At 36.1% G+C, this 26,237-nt stretch overlaps 1 protein-coding gene across 8 annotated transcripts in view; it reads right to left on the bottom strand.

The window, feature by feature from the left end:
- Positions 1-25,755, bottom strand: part of LOC144447869 (neogenin-like) — a 281,364-nt gene extending 255,609 nt beyond the window's left edge. For 7 of the 8 annotated variants that reach the window (XM_078137986.1, XM_078137991.1, XM_078137990.1 and 4 more), the window contains exon 1: positions 25,540-25,755. In XM_078137986.1, coding sequence (XP_077994112.1) covers positions 25,540-25,615 — 76 coding nt within the window. In that variant the 5' untranslated portion in view covers positions 25,616-25,755. Of the gene's footprint in view, positions 1-25,116; positions 25,182-25,539 lie in introns of those variants that run through there. The other variant, XM_078137989.1, reaches the window with a different exon arrangement.
- Positions 25,756-26,237: the final 482 nt, after the last annotated feature.

Below are 26,237 nucleotides of genomic sequence, written 5' to 3'. Positions count from 1 at the left end.
TTATGGCTTTGGACATGACAATTCACTAACAAAATGGCTGCCAGGCAGCCATATTGGATCGTATCATGACAACAATGACTATGCACATATATGCCATAGAACACTGTCCTAATACCAACTTTGAATGAGATCTGTTCATGCATGTTTGCGTTATGGCTTTAGACAGGGAAAATTTGCAAACAAAATGGCTGCTAGGCGGCCATATTGGATCGTATCATGAAACAAATTGGCGTGCATATGTATGCCATTGTATGTTGCCCCTGTACTAAGTTTGAAAAAAATCGGTCTAGACATCTCCAAGAAATGGCTGCGGACGGACGGACGGACGGAACCCAATCCATAAGTCCCCATCCCGGACTTCGTCCGGCGGGGACTCACTATGTCTATTAATGTCAATATCATTTAAACTATTGTCTGATAGCACTAACAAATATTGCATCACATTTGTGAAACGTATTGGATATGTTTTTATTGTGTTATTCTCAGTGAAGTGAATGTCAACAACAACAATTTTCAGATATCGTAATATGGGGACATACATGTACATCATGTCAGTAACTTTCAGATGTGTAATATGCGGACAGGGGTCGTAGATAATGTCAGCAATTTTCAGATATGTAACAAGCGGAAAGGGGCACGTACATCATGTCAGCAAAGACACAACAACCAATAAATAGCACCAATGGTGATGTAGCACAACTGTACAGTTTTTAAAAAGGTTTACCCACATCCTGATCCATACTAGGTATAGGTGTTCATTTGCTGAATGATTATCCAGTTCCCTATCCAACCATGTTGTTATCTTTGCAATATATGCAATCATTTGGCTGTTGCTATGGGCATGGGTCATGGTTGCTAGGTATATTTGCATACATTTTTTGAATGTTTATCCATTTGTCTAAGAATCCCTGCTACATGTATCTTTGTGAAATACACTACTGTTTGGCTGTAGCTATGCGCGTGGTCTTGTTGCTAGGCACATTTACATACATTTTTGAATGTTTACTCATTTGCCTAGTAATCCCTATTGTTATCTTTGCAATATATATGATCATCTGGCTGTTGCTAAGGGTGTAGCCTTGTTGCATATACTTTTTGAATGTTTAGTAACTTGCCGACAAGATGATGTTGTTACTAATACTAGACCAAAATATAATGCCATTTTGTTGTTGATAAGGGTGTGGTCATGGTTGCTAGGGCCAATTGCATCAACATGTTTTGATGACAATCTGCAGAATAACACTTCTAGAATTATCTCACCAAGTTTCAGTGTCATTGACCAAGTACTTTTTGAGATATAATTTTTTGACCAAAATTCACATTTTTACACCTAATTTGCATATCACTGATCGAATTATCATATGCTTAATATTTCTTCATAAACAAATTTCAGCCCAATCTGCTCCGTAGTTTTGGAATTAAAGACTTTTGACCAAAAAGCGACATTTTTCTACCTAATTTGCATATCACCGATGGGCTCATTACAATTCTTAATCTAAACACTCCTAAGAATGTTCCCACCAAAATTCAGACTAATCTGTACCATAGCTTCTTTGACCAAAAATCACATTTTTTTTACCCAAATCACACACTTGATTTGAACAGTTTTCCAACTAGACACCCAAGGTAATACACCCACCAAATATCATGGCAATGGTTTTTGACTGTAAGCTGTTTAAACACTTTGCTATGCTTATAGCACTACTGAACCTTATTAAAGTTCAGTTGCGTTAACAATAATTAGACAGAAAACGTTCATTTGTAGAAAACTTTCGAATCAAAATCATGATTTTTCTATATATGTATTGAATGTATATTGTAGTAATCCATAACATGTACTGGGTACATTGAAACATTTTGTATTGATTGTATTCAAACTGTGTTCCTACACCTGTACTACACTGCCATGAGCGTACATGTACATGTATCATCAGGGCTCGAAATTAGCTTTTTTCTTTGGTGCATGTGTAGTGGGGTACATTTCAGATATTGGTAGCCCAAGGATTGTGACCTATAGTCCTGAACTGAAAACAGATTTCCTCTACTGGAAATATGTGTGTTATCAAAGTACTTTCATGTCCATAAATCTTCCATCCTCATCACATAATCAGTGGTAGCCTGAGTGGGCCATCAGCAAATTATATCTCAAGAGTACTCCTGAGATATAACAGATGTTAGGCCATTCTTATTTGGTTTCCCTTTTTAAAGCAGTTTCATTGTGTCCTCTAAGGGTGTAACACTGTAACAGCATGTTTGTTCTTGTCTTTGAACTATCCAGTGATCGGTTAAGCAAACACTTTTACCATTCCTTCTTTCTCAACAAGCGACCTATCGGTCAGAATAGCTCCGCTGTTTTTTGGGGTTTTTTTTTTTTTTTTTGGTGACATGTAGAAGTGGTTCAGTTCTTCACTATGCAGTTTTGTTTTAGCGATGTAATAAAGTGGTTACTGGTTTCATATGATGTCTCACTATAAAACACATTTTACACAGAAGTAATGTATTGTACTTTTATACCATAGTCACCATTTTATAACAAAAATCTACTGTTATGAAAAATTGCACAAAATCTCAGAAAAAAAATGACTGGGAAATGCACACAAGAAAAAGAAAAAAAAGAGGATTTTGAGGTTGGCTATAAATAATTCCAGTGTCTTACAGCTTTAACCCTGGAAAATGTTAATGATGAATGAAATAAACTAGGGATCTAAAATAATTTTGAGGCAATTTGAATTTCAATTTTCTAACAAATTTACCAAGTCAACAACATTCAACTTGTACTAGTTGTAGGAGATATATATAGGGAAGAAATGTATTAATCGCCATCTTAGTTTCCGTACGGCGGAAGAGAGTCATTCTCAGCCATACGTTACAGTGGTAACACTCGTTCATGTTCGATTACCTTTCATAAAGAAAACACAACACAATGGTTGAAGTGATCTTTTTTTAATTTCTTTTCATCACAAAAACAAAATCTGTGTGATCAAAAGTGTTGTAAACTAAACCAGAAAGAATTATCGGACTGGCTAAACTTCCCACTGAACTGGAGGTCCAAGCCTCGATAGTACGTGAGGAAATCGTCTCAAACTAGCGATACAACTTTCAAAATATAACTTGACATGTCTTCATTTGTTAGAGTTATAGTATACAATTTAAGACGGGTTTTCACTCAAAAAAAAACAATTCTGTGAATAATGACATTCTGAACGCAGCGATTTCTCGGATGATGTTACCACTGTAATGTATGGCTGGCAACGACTTGCTTCCGGGTTAGTCCCTCGTGCATCCGGGTACTTGGGATTGTCGCCGTACGGCACTTGTCGTGCATTACCACATCGGTAATTTTGACGCTGTAATTTTGCCACCAATATTGATCGTACAAAAACAAAACTCCATAAATGAACCACAAAGTACTTTCCCTTTCAAAATGTGATAATTTTAGAAAGAGTATTATCGTTTTTATTGACAACTGACTCTGTCAAAAATCGTCCCATACACTTCAGTTCAGGCATGCACGACTTCATCACTTGATCGTGAGGTGCGTATACTGGAATGAACCATTCTGTAGGAGGGTGGAGAATTTGGATTTGAAGTTTACAACCCTGTTTCAAACAAATATTTGTCATTTGGGCGCACAATGCATAGAATTAAGACTACAGCACATATTACATTGCTTGTTTGACTTCAATAGTGTCTTTTGAAAAGTTGCAGTTTACCTAAAGTCTCGTGGACTGATTTCCAATATGGCGGCGGTCATAATGCTCATTAACATATTCATTTTTTTTTTAATTACAAAAAAAAAATCATAAAAAATAGAAAAGAAGACGTGCTGAATTGAAATTAACAAATCTAAGTAAGCTACCCCCTGCGCATCAACACACCAGATATCAAAGAAATCTGACAAGAAGTTTTCAAGGAGATGATGAAAATGACATTTTATGAAAAAAAAAGTCATAAAAAATTGAAAATGGCACAGATCAACTTGGCATGAACAAATCTGAATAGCCTCCCCCCAGGGAACATGCATACCAATTATCGAAGAATTCTGACTGTCACATTCGGAAAAGATAATGAAAATATAAAAGTTTGACGGACACCTATGATTCACTCTACTCTCTATACTCTATACAACCTATACCTAAAGCTAGGCTTTCAGCTTTCGCTGACAGAGGAGCTAATAACACTGGTAGCCTTTCCTTCTTCAGTGGCCATTTCGTAAGTTGCACTCAGAGTGCAACAAACTATCTGATATACGTGAACAATGGACCTTTCAAATGAGGAACTTAACTATAACGAAGAAGGCAGCACAGCTACAAAGGGTGTCCATGTCTAACCACACCTGACCTGTGCCTAGTATCAGACCGGCACTCAAACCAGTCGAAAGTCCTAGCATATTGGAACCTGAAAACCCATCACCATCACCTGAGGTGGTTTCACAATATGCAATTCTATGTTCTGGACTTCATCCAACTATAACAATACCGACTTTGAATAATCCTACTCATGGAGAGGATAATATAACTCAATGTTTGATGCAAGAATCGAAGAACCAGATGTTTGAAAAGATACTCATCCCCCACCAGTCTCAGACGGTCAGCAGGGGAGTGAATTAGACGGCCGGATTTCCACAGCCACACGCAGAACGGATGCTGACGTACAAGAAAATAACAGTCAGCATGGCGGGCTCCATTTCCTCCACACACGAGCAACAGGCCTTGACAATGCATTAAGCTTACATGTATTTGTACCTTGATGATGACAATTGACATGGATGAGATAATGGATTCAGTCCCATAAATCAATCATCCCAACCTGTCACAGGCATCGCTCTCTGTTCACAACAGTAGCACAAAGCCAAGTGGCAGTTCTCTGTTCACAACAGTAGTACTCAGTCAAGTGGCAGTTCTCTGTTCACAACAGTAGTACTCAGTCAAGTGGCAGTTCTCTGTTCACAACAGTAGTACACAGCCAAGCAGCAGTTTACTTTCAATTTCCCTTTTGTTATCTCCATTGACACCTTATAAACAAATAAATGACTTCTCCCGCGATAACACAGTCAGATTCATCAGATAATGATGACGATAAGGAAGTCTACTCCGTATACAGTAATTCCAAATCGGTTTTGAAAGAAATAGGCATAACTGAGAATGAATTCAATCGTCCATATAAATGTTGGAAAGTAGAGGAGTCAGTAAGAGAGTTCCTGGATAAAGTTTTCAGAAACAAGCTATAGAAAGCATCATTCAGCAATATCTCAGGCGAATCTAATCTTGGATATAGTCGCAATGAAATGGATGGAAGTGGATAGGTACTTCGCCTCAACAATGACAAGACATAAGTGAGAGCAAAATTCCATAACCCAGGCTTTAAAGCAATATGACTCGCTTGCCCAATTCATAAATATAGTGGTGGATGCAGTGGGACCATTAGCTATACTACTGCAGACATTGAAGAAAAGCAATGTAACGCTTTACAACGAGATTATTGAAACCCAGGTGAAACGTAGTATTTCACTGATGGGTCATGCTGTTGCTTTAATGTCTACATGTATGTACATGTCCTGTAAAAACACAGAATTTAGGTTGAACACAGTTTATGTTGTAGTTTTCAATGAAAGAATGAGTGCTGTTGTGTTGAATGACAATATTTAATGTTGAACATAACTTAATGAAATACATGTATGGCCTACAGTTAGAGTTTTCATTCAATTTGTATAACTATAACCTACTGTCGGGGAAAATCTGTGGCTAATATTATTAGTAATAATTTTTTTTTTGTGGCTGATGAAAATAACACTCTTTTAGCCATGGTGGCTAATGCCAAATATCAAACAATGCAATACAAGAAAGGGGTCTGTATGCACTCCATTTGTCCTACACGTTTTGCCTAAAATGCAAGCTCACGTGAACGGTACGTGAAAATGATACATTGTTACCAAAATAGAATGACATTAGAATGAAACAAAGGTGTTTCTCTGATCCTCAGTGTGATCGATACACTGTAAACGATGTATCCCTAAATGCATCACGATTCCGTAATACGAATGTCCTAGGTTTGTCAAACGAGGGCGCTGTGTTAAAATTTCATATAATCAGGGTGTTCTCAGTGAATAAGCCATAACTTAGAGGGTTCGGTTGCAGCCTCGTTCACAATAAAATATTTGAAAACCCGAGATTCTTATGATTTTTCCGATATTTTTCTATTCTTCCTCTGTTTTTTCATTGCAAAACTATTGATATGCAAATGAGAATGTCAAATTTACCCTTTTTTGGACATTTTTTGCTATCTACTTCGCCAAATCCACTTCAATCACTGCAAGGGCCTTATGGGTCAACTGGTAGGAGCAATGGCTGCCAAGGTACGATCATTTTGTTGTTTACGATGTAATTATTCTCTTAGAATAGACAAAATCATAAAAATCAAGGATTTTCCTCAAAATCAAGATTTATTATTCCAATAGAAAGCCAGGAGCTCATTTTTACGGATCGTACTATTGTAGAGTAAGGTCTAAGCTTTCCAATGGTATACAGTACACGGTACTTGGTATGTGTTTGCACAGACTAGATAGCATTTGAAACAGCCGATGTATTTTCCAATATTGAAATACAAAATGCAGTACTTAATTTGTCATTAATTTGTCATCGCAAAAAGTGCATGTAGTTCTGACATCGGATTTTCTATGCTCTTCCAGATGACAAAATCCAAATCGATGGCAGAGCTCTCTTCAGGCTCTGTCCGGCACTTCAGACAAAAGATCGAGTATAGTGGATGATCCACAGTAAGAACGACCGATCGCGATTTTGCGATCGTCAGACCCGGGATTTCGATCGGTATCACCACATGTGGCCATCATGGCCGTAGAAGTACTACTGCATGTACTGCCCGAACTTGGGGCAAAAGACGTGGCTTCACGCCCACGAATCCTTGCTTCACGGGATTGCCTTTGTCGTTTGGAAAACTTCGGCATGACTTTAATTTAAAATACAAATTGTCGACACCAACAAATAAAATTCTTACAATAAAAATTTCAGAGTGAAAGAGTTTTCATAAGTGAATGTAGCACACATGCGACAAACGTCCGTACTCTACACTTTCGAAAGCAGCACTGAAAACTCTGTGTTGATCACCGGTCACCCTTACACTAGACCTCGGTTAGGCTGATGCACACAGTGATCGAACGCTGGAAGTTTTTGCCTGCGCAGTGCGTTCGTGAATGTCTCTGTTGTGCGCAGGCCATTCTCTCGTGAGTATAAATCGTACTGCATTGTGGGAATTTTACAGTGCAGTGCGATATATGTTCTGGGTTGCTACATTCCTTAGTAAAATCATAATTTCCTACTAGTACTACAACTTTTTTGTGCTCCAAATTGAAGTGTTTTCTGTCAATTAGTAGTGTCTTTGATTACCTTATGTACCTCGTCTAGTTCCTATACCTGTCAATTGTATGCATTTTCTGAATTTGTACTTTTTATGGCTTTTAGTATAATATTTTACTTGCAAATTGTTAGTCTTAGATCACTAAAAGAGCAACTTGAAGATGTAAATTTGGAAAACTATTGTGAAACATTGTGACTATGGACTTATGTCTTATAATAAATTTAATAGTATAAACTATGTTTGATACAAATGGGATGTATTTGCATAACTTTGTTGTCTGACAGGTTTCATAGATAGAGTGACTATTATGATTATAATTTCCCATAAAGCAAACAGTTAAATATACTGGAAAGTTTTTGTGAGATCATTTTGTGTGTACCTCACCATATTCCTCTCATTGATTTCTTTCTGATAGAAAGATACTCTCTGCAGCATTTCTTTATTTATAGCTGTTTTATGTTGTTCTGTTTCCACAGTATATTCTTGGATCGCAGACATTCTGAATGGGACAAACATAAAGTGTCACATTCCATGTTTTGGATCGTTTTATTTAAAAGATTTGTGATGTCTTTTACACAAGGAAAAATAGCAACAATGGTGTTGTAGCACAACTGTAGTTTTATCAATGTTTATGCACATGCTGATCCGTGCTAGGCATAGGTATTCATTTGCAGAATGACTATCCAGTTGCCTATCCGACCATGTTGTTATCTTTGCAACATACACTATCATTTGCTGTTGCTATGGGCGTGGTCATGTTGCTAGACATATTTGCATACATTTTTTGAATGTTTGTTCACTTATCTACGAATCCCTGATGTTCACTAAAATGAACAAAATGGTACATTCTAGTTCCTTAGCTATTGAATTGTAATCGAAACGAAAATGGACTAATATTTTCGTACCCATCGAACTACGATCGAACTTACAGAGATATCGGGTGAGAAGGCTTCACTTGAAGACAACACAGATAAACATGTGGTGTCATTGTGGGCAAGTCCACTGTTCATGGGTAGATGGGCCGTGACAAAAGTCTCGGAACGGTCTGTTTTTACGTGTACACTAAATGTATTACAAAATCTATGGTTTTTAAAGTCACTGTGTCTATGAATTGCTTCTCTTAATAAAAAACACGCAAGTAAGATTTTCCATGGCTACGTCAGTATTTAAGTTGAACACTAAGTTCCCCCTCTATCCCTTCCCTTTACTTTAGTTTAATATTTCGGATGTTGCATGTGTCGTCATAGTACAATCTTTGACCTTTCAAAATCTTAGTGAGTCGTCGTAGCAGAAAGTTTTGTCGGATACCTGTCCCTCTTGAAAACTATGTATTCTGATTCATTTTATTTCATTTTCTTTTTATTGACTTCATTACCACGTACAAAGTGACACGAAGCGGTTTCGTCTTCTTTCAAAAGAGACCTGTGCTAACTGAAGGTGCCATGCCGTATCGTCTCCGACTATTTTTGTTTTTGTAAATAAAACCTGAACATGCTGAAGAGAACTATACCATGGCTAGGCATGTCTTACAGTGTGAGTTCTTTGACGTGGGAGCGTGACGTGTTGAGTGTCCATTTGAACCTGTGCAGCTGTGTTTGTATACTACTAGTAATTTTCCAGTTAGACACAACAATGGCAACAAAAATTGCAACATTTAGTGTTGTGTTTTTTTTACATTGATTGTAACAGGGCCAGGGTACAAGTTCGTTAGTGGTCTGAGGTTTAACTTGTATATATAATAATATTATGTATCAAAATAAAAACAATTGACTCTCACTCAGTACGATGCCGTATCGTCAGTCGAGAGGACATGGGAATTGTAACAAAATTCGTTGCGTAAAGGATACAGATCGTTCGATCAAATATGCGTAAAATTAATTTCCATTGTGTATAATACGCATGATTTTGCGTCACCGTGAATATAGACCGAGTCCATCATTTTCAGCAGTTCTCAAATCCGGGAATTAAATGGTAATTTAATGAGAAGTCAACTAGAAAACTGTATGCGAATATCAATAGATTGACCAAATGTGTCACTTTTGACTTTGAAGAAGTAGTCACCAAATAGGGAAATTACAAAGACAGGAGAATTCTCCTCTGAGGAGAACAGAAGTGAGACAGGTTACTCAGCTGTTATGCATAAAGGCAAAGTTATCTTCACCCTTATGTGTTGGACTTTTGTTTGTTTTGGTAGTGGTATGGCAATGATGCAATGAAGCTTTTGAAAATGGATTTCATTTTGTAGTAAACACTACAACTGTCTTGAAACATCTTGAAATTTGCTGCAATTTTTTACAGAAAGTTGAAGATTTGTTTTGCTACACTCTTTCAGCATTTGTGTTGAAAAGAGCTATTTGAGTACCTATTTAGGATAAACTATTAAAAATACCGCCAATGGCGTTGTAGCACAACTGTACAGTTTTTAAAAATGTTTATCCATATGGTAGTCCATGCTAACAATAAGTGTTCATTTGGTGAATGACTATCCAGTTGCCTAGCCAACCATGTTGCTATCTTTATGATATATGCTATAATTTGGCTGTATGAATTCCTGATATTATCTTTGTAATATATGTGATCATTTTGCTGTTGCTATGGGCGTGGTCATGTTGCTAGACACATTTGCATACATTTTATGAATGTTTATTCATTTGTCTTTCTATTCCTGTTGTCATCTTTGCAATATGTGTGATTATTTGGCTGTTGCTATGGGCTAGTCTTGTTGCTAGGGAAATTTACATACATTTTTACTAAATACTAATAATATACCTACAAAATAATGTACATGTTCTAGTATTGTACCTACACATTTGTACATACATGTACTAATATACCTACAAAATAATGTACATGTTCTAGTATTGTACCTACAAGTTTGTACATACATGTACTAATAATATACCTACAAATGTACATGTTTTAGTATTGTACCTACAAGTTTGTACATACATGTACTAATAATATACCTACAAAATAATGTACATGTTCTAGTATTGTACCTACAAGTTTGTACATACATAACAATAATAATATTAATATACCTACAAATGTACATGTTCTAGTATTGTACCTACAAGTTTGTACATACATGTACTAATAATATACCTACAAATGTACATGTACTAGTATTGTACCTACAAGTTTGTACATACATGTACTAATAATATACCTACAAATGTACATGTTCTAGTATTGTACCTACACATTTGTACATACATGTACTAAATAATATGTACATGTACTAGTATTGTACCTACAAATTTCTACATGTACTAACAATATACCTACAAATGTACATGTTCTAGTATTGTACCTACAAGTTTGTACATACATGTACTAATAATATACCTACAAATGTACATGTTCTAGTATTGTACCTACAAGTTTGTACATACATGTACTAATAATATACCTACAAATGTACATGTTCTAGTAGTATTGTACCTACACTAAAATTTGTACATCTACTAAAAAGGCTATTAAATGGGGTACGAATTTTAATATGTTAATGAGATTTCCCTTCAAATCCGAGATGCTATCAGTGCACTGCAGTGACCGTTGGCGAGCCTGACGAAGTTTTTTTCGCTCAAGAAATAGAGGATTTTATCAGTCATTGCAGCATTTTAGGTTATCGACTATCGTTTTTATGAAGGTGGGTATGTTGTTATGTAAAATTTGAACATGAAGAGTGTTTTAGTGACTTTTACATGATTTGTTCTGTGAGTGCTAACTCAATTTTCGGTAAATTGACATCTGTACGAATTACAGAATCATGGCCACTATGTTTCAAAATTAGAATTTTTTAAACTTTTACATCATATATTTATTGTTTTTGTTTGATTTTGGTCGTTTCAATTCATAATTCCATGAAAAACGGCCAATAGAAATCACTATAGTTCACACTTGCAATAATCAATGTGGCCGTCAACCTCATGTTTATTACACTGTGCCACTGACATATTTTCCGGTGATAAGAAAGCTAGATTTTAGCACAGAATCTCATGTAATCAACATCTTATTTTTTGTAAATTTACAAGCAATACCAACGACCAAGAATTATATTTTAAAACACCCAAACAAGCCCTGAATGCATGTGTTTGTGAAGTTTCTTATTTGGGCGGGAAAATACAATGTGACTCATTTACATTACATGCATGCCAATCACTGAATCAGGGCAAAAATGACATCAAAGTTCATGTACATGTATCGAAGTATGAACTGACAACAGCTGACGCTATACATTGATATCATGTACAGTACGTGTGAATTACAGGGCAAACACGATGCTGCAGTCTTTCGACTAGCATTCTTCAGTGTTGTCAAAAAAGTATAACAGCCTCATATACCTTTTTATAAAGTGTTGACGTTGTGTCCGATCATTAGTTTTCTGTTCAATTTTACTCTGAAAACACTTTTAGTTAGTAGTTTGACATCGTACATAGCCCGACGACGAATACATGTAATTTCCAAAATGGCAGGTGGTGACGTCACAAACTATCTCGAGGTCTCATGTAGCAGGAGATTTCATCTAGACGAGATGTGTATGTGTGGGTATACGCAACTTTTTAGAGTTTTGAAACGGTTTGGATATTTAGTTTGATTGAAACAACTTTAGCTTTTCTGAGAAAACTAATCAAAACCTGTGATTGAAAAAAAAATTGAGATTAGAGTTATAAATCTGTAGAGAAAGAAAAGTTGGTTTTAACTTTTTCGTTAGCAACTTTGATCATACACCATGTACTTTGACTTGAGTGTACAATTAATTTATTCATGAATATAAATTAAGCAAATTAGCATGAATATCAATTAGTGACCGGGACGACTACTCTCAAGCTTGGCAGAACCCTGAGTATGAAACTCAAGAGTATGGGTGATATGTAATAGACTGTGACCCATTACATAACTCGTGAAGCTAGTTTTGAACCAAGTTCTCCATATTCTGTCAAAAGCACTGACTACATTTTTGTAATCTGTAACTCACAATGAAACAAGTCATTGATAATGATATGTTGTGTGTGCTTGTTGGACATGGAATATGCCTCCAACAATAAAGGATTGGTTGGGTATGGGGGATCATATCATGATGAAAATGGAGTCTGAGTTATGGCTTTAGACATGGAAAATTCACAAACAAAATGGCTGCCAGGCAGCCATATTGGATCGTATCACGACGAAAATGGATATACACATGTATGTCATAGAACACTGTCCTAATACCAACTTTGAATGAGATCTGTTCAAGCTTGTCTCAGTTATGGCTTTGGACATGAAAATTCACAAACAAAATGGCTGCCAGGCAGCCATATTGGATCGTATCACAATGAAAATGGATATGCACATGCATGTCATAGAACACTGTCCTTTGAATGAGATCTGTTCAAGCATGTCTGAGTTATGGCTTTGGACATGAAAATTCACAAACAAAATGGCTGCTAGGCGGCCATATTGGATCGTATCATGACAACAATGAATATGCACATGTATGTCATAGAACACTGTCCTAATACCAACTTTGAATGAGATCTGTTAAAGCATGTCTGAGTTATGGCTTTAGACAGGGAAAATTCGCAAACAAAATGGTTGCTAGGCGGCCATATTGGATCGTATCATAAAACAAATTGACGTGCATATGTATGCCATAGTATGTTGCCCCTGTACCAAGTTTGAAATAAATCGGTCCAGGCATCTCCAAGAAACAGCTGCGGACGGACGGACGTACGTACGGACGGACAGATGGAACCCAATCCACAAGTCCCCGTTCCGGACTTCGTCCGCGGGGACTAAAAATATGCCATCAACGAAGTTTTTTTTTTCAAATTTGTAACCTGAATGATCGACCAATTGCCAAGAGCAACCATAGACCCTCCTCCACCCACAGGATACGCAACTGCGGTGAACATCAAAGGATCTCTAAATGTTTATTGTACGATGTGTGTTTGCATACATTAAGCTAAATAACCATTTCCTGTCCATTTCCGAGTAGTTTACAATCACTGTGACTCAGGGAGAGTTGCTAGCTATCCAACATGTTTTTGACTAAATTTTCCGACCATTTCGAAGTTTACAACTGGTTGAAGACACCAACAAGTTATATAGTATTTTAGGTAAATGCATACATAGTCTTGTCGTGTATTTTGTTGTTCTATGGGATGAAATTCGTAGACATACCAGTTTGATTGATTATGTGTTTCACAAAGCTGCACATTCATTCTTCAAATTCTAGAGGCAGGCATTGATTTAAAAATGTCTCACGCAATAGTTGGGGCAAAAACAGCTGAATTGTAGATTTGTATCTACATGTACACTTCGGGTCTTTCTCACGCTTGTCGCATAAGTTTGGCCACTACTGGCCTGTCTATGTATCAGAAAATTACACATATTTTCATCATAACTGTACCTAGTTTTTCATGCCAACCCTAAACATATTCAAGAAAAATAATAATAAAATAGCGAAAATTAAGAAGTCTCGCAAGAAATAGTGGGTGCGGAAACTGACATCAACTTAAAAAGACAATATACATGTACAAAATGTAATGAATCACCGTAATGGCTGTACATCTGATAGGAAGAAATAAACAACACAGTGACCATTTGGAAAACAATGGAAAACCTGAACTAGACACTCACAAAATATATAATAAAATAAAACCAGATTTAAACTGAATGCCTCCTGTAAGGGAATCACTAATTGTGCAAATTAAAGGTAAAAGTTGTATCAACAAAGTTCATACATGTAGGACAGGTGCATATTATTATGGTTGATATATGTACCATATTATAATATTATATGAAATTTGAAGCTTGAATTTTTATGATACAGCCTAGTTACCTAAAATCGTTAATTATGCAAATTTTTCATTAAAACTATATGCCATATCAACAAATTTTATAGGACGTACCCACTTTATTATGGTTAACATTATGTACTAAATGATATTGAAATTCAAGTATGCATTCTTAAGGGACGACATCAAAATCAAACACATCGTAATTACGCGTCGTAACGAGTAAAGACGAGTAGCTACTAGTAGTTACGATGTACTACGATGAATATTCATAAGTCTCAATGTATATTCATGTACTTGACAGGTTCTAGACAATAAAAGTAAACACCTATTGGCCGTTATTCATGAGCCCAAACTACGACCATTTATGCGTAGTCTTCATCGTTAAAAAAATAACGAAACAAAAAGATTACATCTTTCCTGTGCAAATCAGTTTCACGCTTACTTTTTTCAATGTTATTCATTCGATGCCTTCTAATTCTATGGCATTCATACAATCGGCTAGTCAACTAAGTGTTCCAGATATATTCAGGTATTTACCTAATATGTCTTGCCTAAAAATACCTTGAAGAAGAATTTTTAATTTGAAACGTCAGATTTTACATCTATTTATTCGGACCGCCTCACAAGTTCCTTATGCACTTCTCGGCTAGTCAACAAACATGTCGACCATTTTCATCTGGCTGGTGAATGGTGCATTGATCGTGTTAGATTTGAGTCGCAGGGTGATATGGTCGATTTTCCGATCGGATTTTTACGCGAGTTTTTCAATGTAAATTTCAAATTTCAACAAAGCCAAAGCAAAATCTGTCTCCCCTAACATCGTTTGCAATGTAAATAAAGGTGTTGTTCATAGAAATTTCCACTCAATTTTGACTATGAATACGATGTTTTGTACAAGGAGATGGCTGAGTGAACTCAATACAGTATATGGAAGGATCAGATTATCGCAACGTAACTTCAAAGTCCCGACTGCATATTTGCTTTCGTGGGTAAGCATGTCGGCGAAAAGCGTCACTTTGGCGTCCGGATTTGGACTCATAAACTACCAACTTGGGGGCATTTTTTTGTTGTTCTGTCAAATAATGATATATAATTACACAAACTGATTTTTCAGAAAGTATTGGGGCGACGACTTCAGATATTTTTGTCCCTTTGATTACCGGTGCGGGGCTGACTATTACGTTGTAATTGGATTAGTGGGCCGTTAATTATTGTCGTTCAAATTTTTTACGAATAAAAATAACATTTTCTGACAAATTTTCGCCGATTTTGACCATTTAACCAGTATACAGAAGTTTTGTAGGAACATATATGTTGGTATTTTGAATTTTGTTTGTAATATAAATATTTTGTTTATTTGTGATATGTCAATAAATAAACATTCTATGTTTGTTTTATTAATATTTTATTACATTAATTCATATTTCGGTTATGTGTGTGATATTTGAATGTATGTATTTGCTACTATGATGTAGAAAATTTATTTTCAATTCAAATGATACCTTATTTTTTTAAAATAAGCAACTCTAAGTATTTTTATATCAGTTTGATTACACCACACTCACTCTCACATTATGTTAGTGAGGGGGCTGGTGGACAACACACAATCCCATGAGGCCATTGGTGGTGAAAGGGTTAAGATATAGCCTCATTAAAACTAAGGTATATCAACAAACTTTATAGGACATATGTGATTTGTTATGGTTAACGTATGGACGGAATTATATTGAAAATGAAGTATACAGTCTGAAGATATAGCCTAATCACCGAAAATCATTAATTATGCAAATGATTCATTAACACTGAAAGGTACATCAACAAGCTTTACAGGACATATGCGATTGTTATGGTTAACGTGAGTACTGAATTATATTGAAATTGAAGTATGTATTCGTAAGATATAGCCTAATTACCGAAAATCATTAATTATGCAAATTATTCATTAACAGTAAGGTACATCAACAAACTTGATAGGACATATATGTTTTCTTATAGTTAAAGTATGTACTAAATTATGTTGAATATGAAGTATGCATTCTTAAGATATAGCCTAATTACCAAAAATAATTAATTATGCAAATTATTCATTAACACTGTAAGGTACATCAACAAATTTTATAGGACAAATGTATATTGTTATATTTAACGAATATACTAAATTATATTGAAATTGAAGTATGCAGTCTTAAGATATTGTTTTAATTAGTTGATTTCATTAATATGCAAATTTCTCTAAGTAAACATAAATAGATCTGGCTTAACCCTTAACACTCGGCTCGGTAATATGCTAAACGCGCATGCGTTATAACAGGCCTGTTTGTAATACCCCCAACGTCGTACAAGATTTTGCGCCTTTAAAGACATTGCTGAGGGGCCAGCTATCAGATATGAGTAAGCTAGGGAACCATACACCCATTCTGTTATAGTATGTACGTTTGACCGTGTTTGAAAACCGTGATTTTTACATGAATTTTGGGCACAATTTGTACGAGTTTTTAAAAATGGCGAGAACGCGACCATTACGCACAGATCCGCAGCAGGATGGGGAAGTTTCTAGGCTATTTTTGATGTTTTTGTTGTTGAAAATCAGTGTTCAAGACGTCAGAACTGTGTATAGGCACACATGGGATCAAGGGCCGCCATATTAGAGATTGTAGTGTCAACAAATTGAACCTCAGTCGTAAAATGGCCAGTGTCGTGTCATCGAAGAAGTGTAAGATCAGCTAATCGTAATACTACGATGTCAAAATGGCGACGCTCCGAAATTATGATAGGCATTGCTGTATTTATGATCGTCAGCGTGGGCATGGTATCGATAAACACTGTGGTGTACGGCAATCAAACAAACTGTTCGTTGTAAAGTAATTATCTGAATGATAACAATGTCAACATATTTGACATCGCAAATCTGAATGCTATACATAGAATGCAACGGGACTTGGGATGTCAACACAGACATGTGTTGATGCCAGGTGACAGAAATAGTGCGCAGCAGTTTTGCCCTTGAAGGCAAGCAGATAAAATTGGGAGCACTTTGGAAGACTTCAACACAATCAAGGTAAATATGAATATGTTCAGAATTTTCCATGTATTGTATTATGAATGAAATGTATTCGTGTACTCTGTTCAAAACAGCCAGAAATGAATTTTGAAACTACTAGAATTTGGTGACCATGTATTTCTAATTTCCATTTTTTTTAGAGTGTCAGATTTTTAGTATGTCATGGTTATTATCTCAAAACAAGCAATACTATTTTTGATACTTCATTTGTATGTCCGAGTCAGGTTACACATATCAATCAGTTCAGATCAAAGTAAAAATATAATAAATTATATAAACAAATTGTAACTTTTCTTGACAAGTGTTCAACTGAATTTCATGAGTATTTACATAAACTATTGAACTATCGAGATAAGTCATCTGCTTATGTAATGTTATGTGTGAAGTGTATCTCAGAGGTGGACATTTATGTACATGTTTCATTGAAATAATAGCAAGATACACATAGTTCATTTCTTGTTCTACAGAGTACATGTATGTTTGAACTCTAGCAATGTTGAAAAATTGTGAAAATGTAGACATGCATACATGTCGGCATGCCACTGTACAATGAAAATTATTTTCATTTTTTCCTCATTGCAATTTTTATTTTCAGTTCAAGTGTTTTGTTCATAGTGCATTGTATGATTTGCAATTTTGACATCAGCTAGAGACAACATACAAAAGAAATATTGAGAATAATAAACCTTGTCATTCTTATTATTGAATTTCAGGAAAAGAATACAATAAACCTGGGATAAGCCTGCACCTATTGAAATTGATATTTTGAAGATTCTACTCAATACTGATGATGAGCTGTGTATGGACAATTTTCATACCCAACAGAGTGTACAACTACAAGGAAGAGGCATTACTTGATTGAACAGTGAGCTACAACTTCTCACACACTCAAGAAATAAGGATGAACATTGACAGTGGTATTACATGTATATTCTCAAAATGGAAAAAAAAAACCTACATGCACTCATTTTCATGACAATATTAGTCTATGATTTGTACCTTATTTTATCATCTACATATTTATATTGCAAATAGTGTTGTATAGTTGTTTGTAGCTCAAATTCTAACATTTGTATGCTGTATCACTAGTTTATTTGAGGGCATCATACAAGATGTTGTTAGTGTCTTGTTGTTTGTTATCTTCCAGTATCAACTTGGTTTTACAGTTTTACATGTAGTTCACAAATGAAGCAATGTAGGTTTATGTACGCATCTAGATAGTTTAGATACCACAATGTGATACATGCCAACGAGGTCAACAGTAGCACATGTACATTGTAAAAAAAAAAAAATTTTAAATTCATGTAAGTTTATTGTTACATGTGTTGCCCATCATAAGTTCAATCATCAACACTTCTGATGAACACAACCGAAAATATTGTTGATATCAGTTAGAGACTGTCAGCTATTTTTGAAATAGCAGTGAAGTTATGTGACCAAGTTATTTATTTTTGGGTCCTCTGTGTCACACTGAGTTGAAAAGTGTATAGTAATATTAGAGAAAGAGAAATCACATTCGTCCGAGGGCCTGGGACCTAGGGCCCTAGTGATATGACACTCCTCCTTTTTGAATTTTGGGATGACGTTTCAGATTTACCACAGTCCACCTACATTCAGCACTTGATGAATATTAAAGATCATTTTTATGTTATAGATATTGTTTGTTGTTGTATATTTGCATGCTAAGGCACAACCATGTGATAATGAGCAATAGAATGATATGAAAAGTCTAGAGTCTTATGTCCACATGCAAAATACAGAAAGAAATATATCAAGAAAACTATGATTTGTGTATTGGAGGCCATTTTGAATATTTAATGATGTCATGAGACAGAAATTTGCATATTTTTGGGATCCATGTTGCATTTTGATTCCACAAATATGTGGTTATACCAGATGACACTAGGCCAGTTTGGACTCCAGCACACTTGTATTGTAATATGATACATGTATTTACATATTTTGCATCATGTCACACAGATATATCATATGTTTACCCAGTACATGATGACTAAAAACAAAGATTTGGTGCCCAAATATTTACATATTATAAAATATTTGCATATAATTCTGCATGCTTAAGACATTGAACAACAAAGTGCAATGAAAAATGAAGAATGTTTCAGGTTTCACCAATAGCAATTGAAGAATTTGTGAAAAATTCAATAACTTGACTGTGATGGCAGCCATTTTGAATATTTAATGAGGTCACATGACCTATTTGCATATTTGTAAGACCACTTTCTTTGTATGTATCCAAAAATACTTGGTTACGTATGGTAAAACATGGTCAGTTTGGACTAAGGCACCCATGTAATATGACTATTTCACTTGTTGAATGGTATGCCGAACATATCAAATTACTGTATGTTTGCCTAGTACATAATGACTAAAACCATATCTTTACATCTGATGTCATATTTTTATATTATTCCACAGCCTTGCAACACTGAGGTCTAAAATTACAATAAAAAATTGAAAATATTGTACTCTGACTTATACAAATTGAAAAATGTGCATAAAATTCCACAACTTGACTGTAATGGCAGCCATTTTGAATATTTAATGAGGTCACATGACTGATATTTGCATATTTTTGGGACCACTATCTTTTGGTAATTCCAAAAATACTTGGTTATGCATGGTCAAATATGGTCAGGTTAGATTTAAATGATCCTGTAATATGGCACTGTCTCTCTCGGAATCACCGTTCAAGAGTACCAAATTACTATATGTTCACCATATGTTGTATGGGGTGAAAATCAGAGTTTTGCTCCTAAATCCTTACATATGATGTAATATTTCCATATTGTGCCACAGCCTTGTAACATTGAGGGCTAAAATGCAATAACAAATTGAAAATATTATACTCTTACCCATACAAATTGAAAAAAAGGCAGAGAATTCAATAATTTTATTGTAAAGGCGACCATTTTGAATATATGACGTCACATGATCAATATTTGCATATTTTTGGGATGCTTTTTTTATGATCAGTTCAAAAATATATGGTTTCACCACATCATTATTGGTCAGTATGGACTCAAACAATCCTGCAATATGGTACTTCCACTCCTTGAATTGCATACAAAAATAACGAGTTACCACTTGTTTACCAGGGTGAAAATCAAAATTTTATACATAAATCTTTACATATTATGTAATATTTTGTATATTATTCCACAGGCTGGTAACATTTAGGGCTAAAATGCTATAAAAAACTGAGAATTCTGTACTTTCACCAATACAAATTATAAAAATGTGAAAAATACTTCATAACTTTACTGGTTTGGTGGCCATTTTGAATATTTAATGAGGTCACATGACAAAATTTGCATATTTTTAGGAACTATGATATATATAGATTCCATAAATATATAGTTTTCTTGGGTCATCCTTGGTCAGTTTGGACACCAGGGGTTATGTTACATGATACTTGAACCCAATTTATACCCTCTCAGGGTTCAAAGGGTTAAAACCTAATCAGGTCTAGCCATTACCCTAAAGATTACATATTCCAAATTTCATTACAATTGAGCCAGCCGGTTTTTAGAAAATGATGACACAGACACACACACGGACAGACAGACAGACAGACATTCCCGTTTTAATACCTCCCGTACCCTTATGGGAGGTAAAAATTGTGGACAAGTAGGTTTGTCATTCGGGCACGAGAAAATAGTATTCAGAAAAGTTAAGTTCAAGCCCTGAGGCTGAGAGTGCCCAATTCCAATAAGTTAGGGGGTTTATACATGCAAATAGAATTTCAACATTCAAAAGCTTCAACAGTTCAGTGCATGCAGATGTTGTGGCATGATAAATGACTCTGGTGCTTACAATAATTCTAATTTCATCATGATGATTAAAATGAGAGACACCAAATCTCAGCTTTCAGGAATGATTTATGAGCCGACAACATTGAGAAGACACTTCTGGTCATCTGATTCTTGACTGTGTACTTGCCAATATGGGCATATTCTCAATCTATATTGTCCAACTCTTGCCTGTTACATGTATCAGTATGGACTCACTCATGATGGACTCAACGATTCCAGGATGTTTAAACTAACCAAGCACTTTTGCCTGACATTCCAGACCTTTTGAGTCTCAGTGTCGGGTTTCCCCAGGTGGCTTCACTGCCAGCTAACCCACAGTCACATGTTCCATTGACCTGGTGTCTTGCTGTAATGGCATGACCAACCATAAAAATACCATTGTTTACTACTCTAACTAAGGCATATTTGTAGTGGCTGAGACCACCATTTTGTCGAGTAAGTTTCCCAAAGACCTTGTTCTTAACACTCAGTAATGGCACTTGTGAAGGAAGCATGGCATATTAAATGTCCTAGCATACTATACTTTAGCTTTTACACACTTAAATTCATCACAAGATGTCATCTAAATAAGTATCAGACTTACTACCCACTCCTACATGGAGGTGATGATAGTATACAGAACACAAAGAAACCCAAATACATACAGAAACCCAAACACTGCAAGTCTAAAATATTTTATTTTGCTCTAAAAATCATAATGGGGGGGGGGGGGGGATTTCTGCCTCAAACAACACATCCTACTAGTCCTAAATTATTACAATACTTGGTAATGCAACACTGCCACAACAAGCACTTTAGAGCCAAAATCAAAAATATTTCTTTTGGTTTAGAAACCAGGAAAGGTCATCTGCAAAAATAGCACCAATGTCATTGTAGCACAATTGTACTTGGCTGTTAATATGGGCGTGGTCCTGATGCTAGGCATATTTCCATACATTTTTTGAATCTTTAGTCACTTACCTACCCATTCCTGTTGTTATCTTTCTAATATGCATCCTCATTTCACTGTTGCTAAGGGTGTGGTCATGGGTGCTAGGGCCAACTGTGTCGAAATATTTTCAACAATAACTGCAGAATGATACCTCCAGAAACATCCCCACCAAGTTTCAACCCATCATTCACCATGCAGTTTCAAGATATGTTTTTACCATGATTGAGATTGTTAGAGCTAATTTGCATATCATTGATGTGATCATCACATTATGAATACAGCTTCACCTACACATCCCCAGATACATCCCTACCAATCTGCCCAGTAGTTATGGAACTATATTTTTGACAACAAGTCATTGAGAATGACATAGTCCCCGCTATAATTGGGTTTTAAGGAATTATCACTACTGTGATCACGCAACAACATTTGTGAACCTAAAACAAACAGACTTAGATATGTTGTGTGTGCTTGTTGGACATGGAACAAGCCTACAACAATAAAGGATTGATTGGGTATGGGGGATCATATCACGATGAAAATGGAGTCTGAGTTATGGCTTTGGACATGGAAAATTCACAAACAAAATGGCTGCCAGGCAGCCATATTGGATCGTATCACGACGAAATTGGATATACACATGTATGTCATAGAACACTGTCCTAATACCAACTTTGAATGAGATCTGTTCAAGCATGTCTGAGTTATGGCTTTGGACATGAAAATTCACAAACAAAATGGCTACCAGGCAGCCATATTGGATCGTATCACAATGAAAATGGATATGCACATGTATGTCATAGAACACTGTCCAAATACCAACTTTGAATGAGATCTGTTCAAGCATGTCTGAGTTATGGCTTTGGACATGAAAATTCACAAACAAAATGGCTGCTAGGTGGCCATATTGGATCGTATCATGACAACAATGAATATGCACATGTATGTCATAGAACACTGTCCAAATACCAACTTTGAATGAGATCTGTTCAAGCATGTCTGAGTTATGGCTTTAGACAGGGAAAATTCACAAACAAAATGGTTGCTAGACGGCCATATTGGATCGTATCATAAAACAAATTGACGTGCATATGTATGCCATAGCATGTTGCCCCTGTGCCAAGTTTGAAATAAATCGGTCCAGGCATCTCCAAGAACCAACTGCGGACGGACAGACGGACGGACGCACGGACAGACGGAACCCAATCCACAAGTCCCCGTTCCGGACTTCGTCCGCGGGGACTAAAAATGACACAATTTAAGACCTAATTTGCATATCACTGATGGGATCATCGTGTCACGAACACTTCTTAAATCTAAACACCTCTAACGTCTAAGATTCAGTAAGAATGTTCCACCCAAATTTCAGATCGATCTGGTTAGTAGTTTTTTTTTTTTTTTTACCAAAAATCACATTTTTGACCCAAATCACACATTTTGATTTGAGTAATTTCCCAACTAGACACCCAAGGTAATATACCCACCAAATATCATGGCAATCGGTCCCATAGTTTTTGACTTTATTAAGTTGTTTTTGCACACACACATGCCATGCCTATAGCACTACTGAACCTTATCAGTTTTATAATAAAACTGACCTGTCACAAATTACTACAATAATACTTGGTATTTACAAATGTATGCTAATAATACATGCTGACACAGGTCACAAACCTCCACAGCAAATTCACTAAATATATTTTCAATTTAAATCTAAAATGAGCCTAAACCAAAGAGTATAGTTATGTATCTTAACTTCATGTCTCCTCCCTTACGCACATCAAAAACTCTTTTATACTCAAGAGTCTGTGAAAGACGAACTTGATCATGTGACCATTCTAAATCTTGATGTGCCAATCTGTTAAACTTTCATCCACAACAATGACTTCCATTTTGCTGGAACATACATCCAACAGTTCAAAATCTTAATTACAATATGGAAGTACATATCTCCATGATTACAGACAGTCATTACACCTATGTAGTGGTCACAAGTGCACTTTACAAAATGATAGAACAATTCCATATAAAAACCACCACTTGTATGTAGTCTTATGTGCTCACTAAAGTTCATACAGTAATCACCAGATGCCAGTATATATGCCTTTATATCTATTGTTATCCTTCAATACTGAAATGTCATAATGTCTTTGTGTTGGTGTTGCCTCTTACAACAATCTTTGCTCACTTAATGGCTTTTCAATCGCATTAACTTTCACAAGAGGTGACTACTGTACTATTATTCTATAACTCTAATTTGGATGAGTCCAGCTGTTGGTCTCAACATTTGCAACAGTAACTCGGGTGTACTCCAGGAAGATATTTCACAACTGCATACGGCTGACTAATCATGCACTGGACATTTCCAGTCAAGTCATTGGGACCCAATATCCGTTCTCTATCATGTTGTCTGTGTACTACACCGAAAATCGTTGAAATTCAATTTCAAGGCAGCAGATAATTTCTACAATAAAATACCGGTCCTGCATTCCTCCTAATTGTTTCCATCGATTATATCTTGTTTTTTGTCCATAAACTGAACCACACTCAATGTAAAGCAACATCGCATTTGATTTGTGGCAAATCTTGTACATTGCCTGTGTTTGATCTCTTGAGTCGCCCCTGTGCTTCGAATACAACTTCATAACCCGACAGAGCCGCATATCATCATGTTGACAGTTTACGTCCTGCTACAATCACACGTTATCACGGTTGTGTGAATCAGTGAAAGGTGGACTGTACGACGTGGGTAAATAATACATTCATCTACGAACCCAAAGGGCCAAACACTTAGTTTGTTCACACAAAAATGATACACAAGTCTACAACATACTGTTCCTCATGCTGCTGAGTAAAACCGTGTGCATCAACCTACATGTACGTTCAAGTTCCCGTCTGCCAAACCATACTAACCCGGCCCCCCATTACGCAAATATAGTGAAGTGTGGAGTCTGTTCCAACCTCGCAAAACGATGAAAATGGCCATGTATCGTGGTCATATAAGGAACAATCTGCACTGTAACTTTTTCCCATCCGTTTGTCCGTATGACCTAGTCTAGACGGGCTTGTAGGCTGTAGCTAAGCTACGCTTTGCGTGAACGAACATATTACAACGTGGTTACTGACCTCTCGTACTGAGAACACTGGTTAATGTAGTATTTCTCAAGAAACCTTTGATCTAAACGCCTTCACTGCCATGATAACACATAGCCATCTATTAATACATAAATATATGCTTAAAATAGAGACAGTGAGTTTAAATCAGACCTTATCAAAGTTCAGATAAAACAGTTTGTGCGATGCCGATGGGGTTTATCGTTAAAACAGAAATCACCGTAGCGGTTAAACACATACACGGAGACATTCCCTTTGTCAACGTGTGGACGATAAATGACCCTTGCACTACGACCATATCTGCACCACACACGATCTCGACTCAAATGCTAAAAGTCACTAACTATCGGGTCAACCAATTACTTATTTTGTGACTACCTTAAGACAAGAGTTATATTTGACTGGGCGAGAGAAGAGAGTCGCAACTTGACTTACCTAAAATCACAACTGCTTGAAACATTGACCCAAAGACGATAAGATTCCATGCCCTTAGTACTCGACTTTTGGCCATTCTGAACAAAGGAAACTAGCCTACGCCGCGTTCAGTTATCTCCAGTGTTCCCTGCATTAATCCCGTAAAAGATTCAAGTAACAATCCGCGTAAAATCCGGACAAAGTCGCTGAGTTCTCACACCGTTCCTGATCGCCAATACTCCATGAAAACATGTAAAAAAAAATAAACGCGCAGTCGAGCAAGCTAATACCATATTAGGCAAACGCCACTTATTATCATATATTAGCATAAATCATTACAAATGAAGGCGGGACCATTTTAAAGTGACCAATCATGACATTGGCTGCCATGATTCATCGGAAAAGATGAAAGGTAATGTCTCAACACATGATAAACGCGATAAGACCAGGTAAATACACAGGTGGCACAGCATTACAGTCGAAAGTACACAAACAATCATAGAAATGATAACACAAATGCCATCTGGTTAATATTTGCCATCATTTTATTTTGTCTTCACACGTTCACAGCGTATAGGAACATTGAATCCTGCTTGCTATATTCACAGACAACTAACTGTTTAATAATTGTCTGTGCTATAATAATGCTAGTGACACTAGTAGTACTAGTGTGAGTGAGTGAGTCTGGGAGTGGAGTGATTCGACTCAGACAATGTGCC

This window comes from Glandiceps talaboti, chromosome 16 (assembly GCF_964340395.1).
Source record: "Glandiceps talaboti chromosome 16, keGlaTala1.1, whole genome shotgun sequence".
Taxonomy (NCBI): Eukaryota; Metazoa; Hemichordata; class Enteropneusta; family Spengelidae; genus Glandiceps; species Glandiceps talaboti.
Note: the sequence above shows the minus strand (reverse complement) of the source record. Positions and strands in the feature narration are given on the sequence as shown.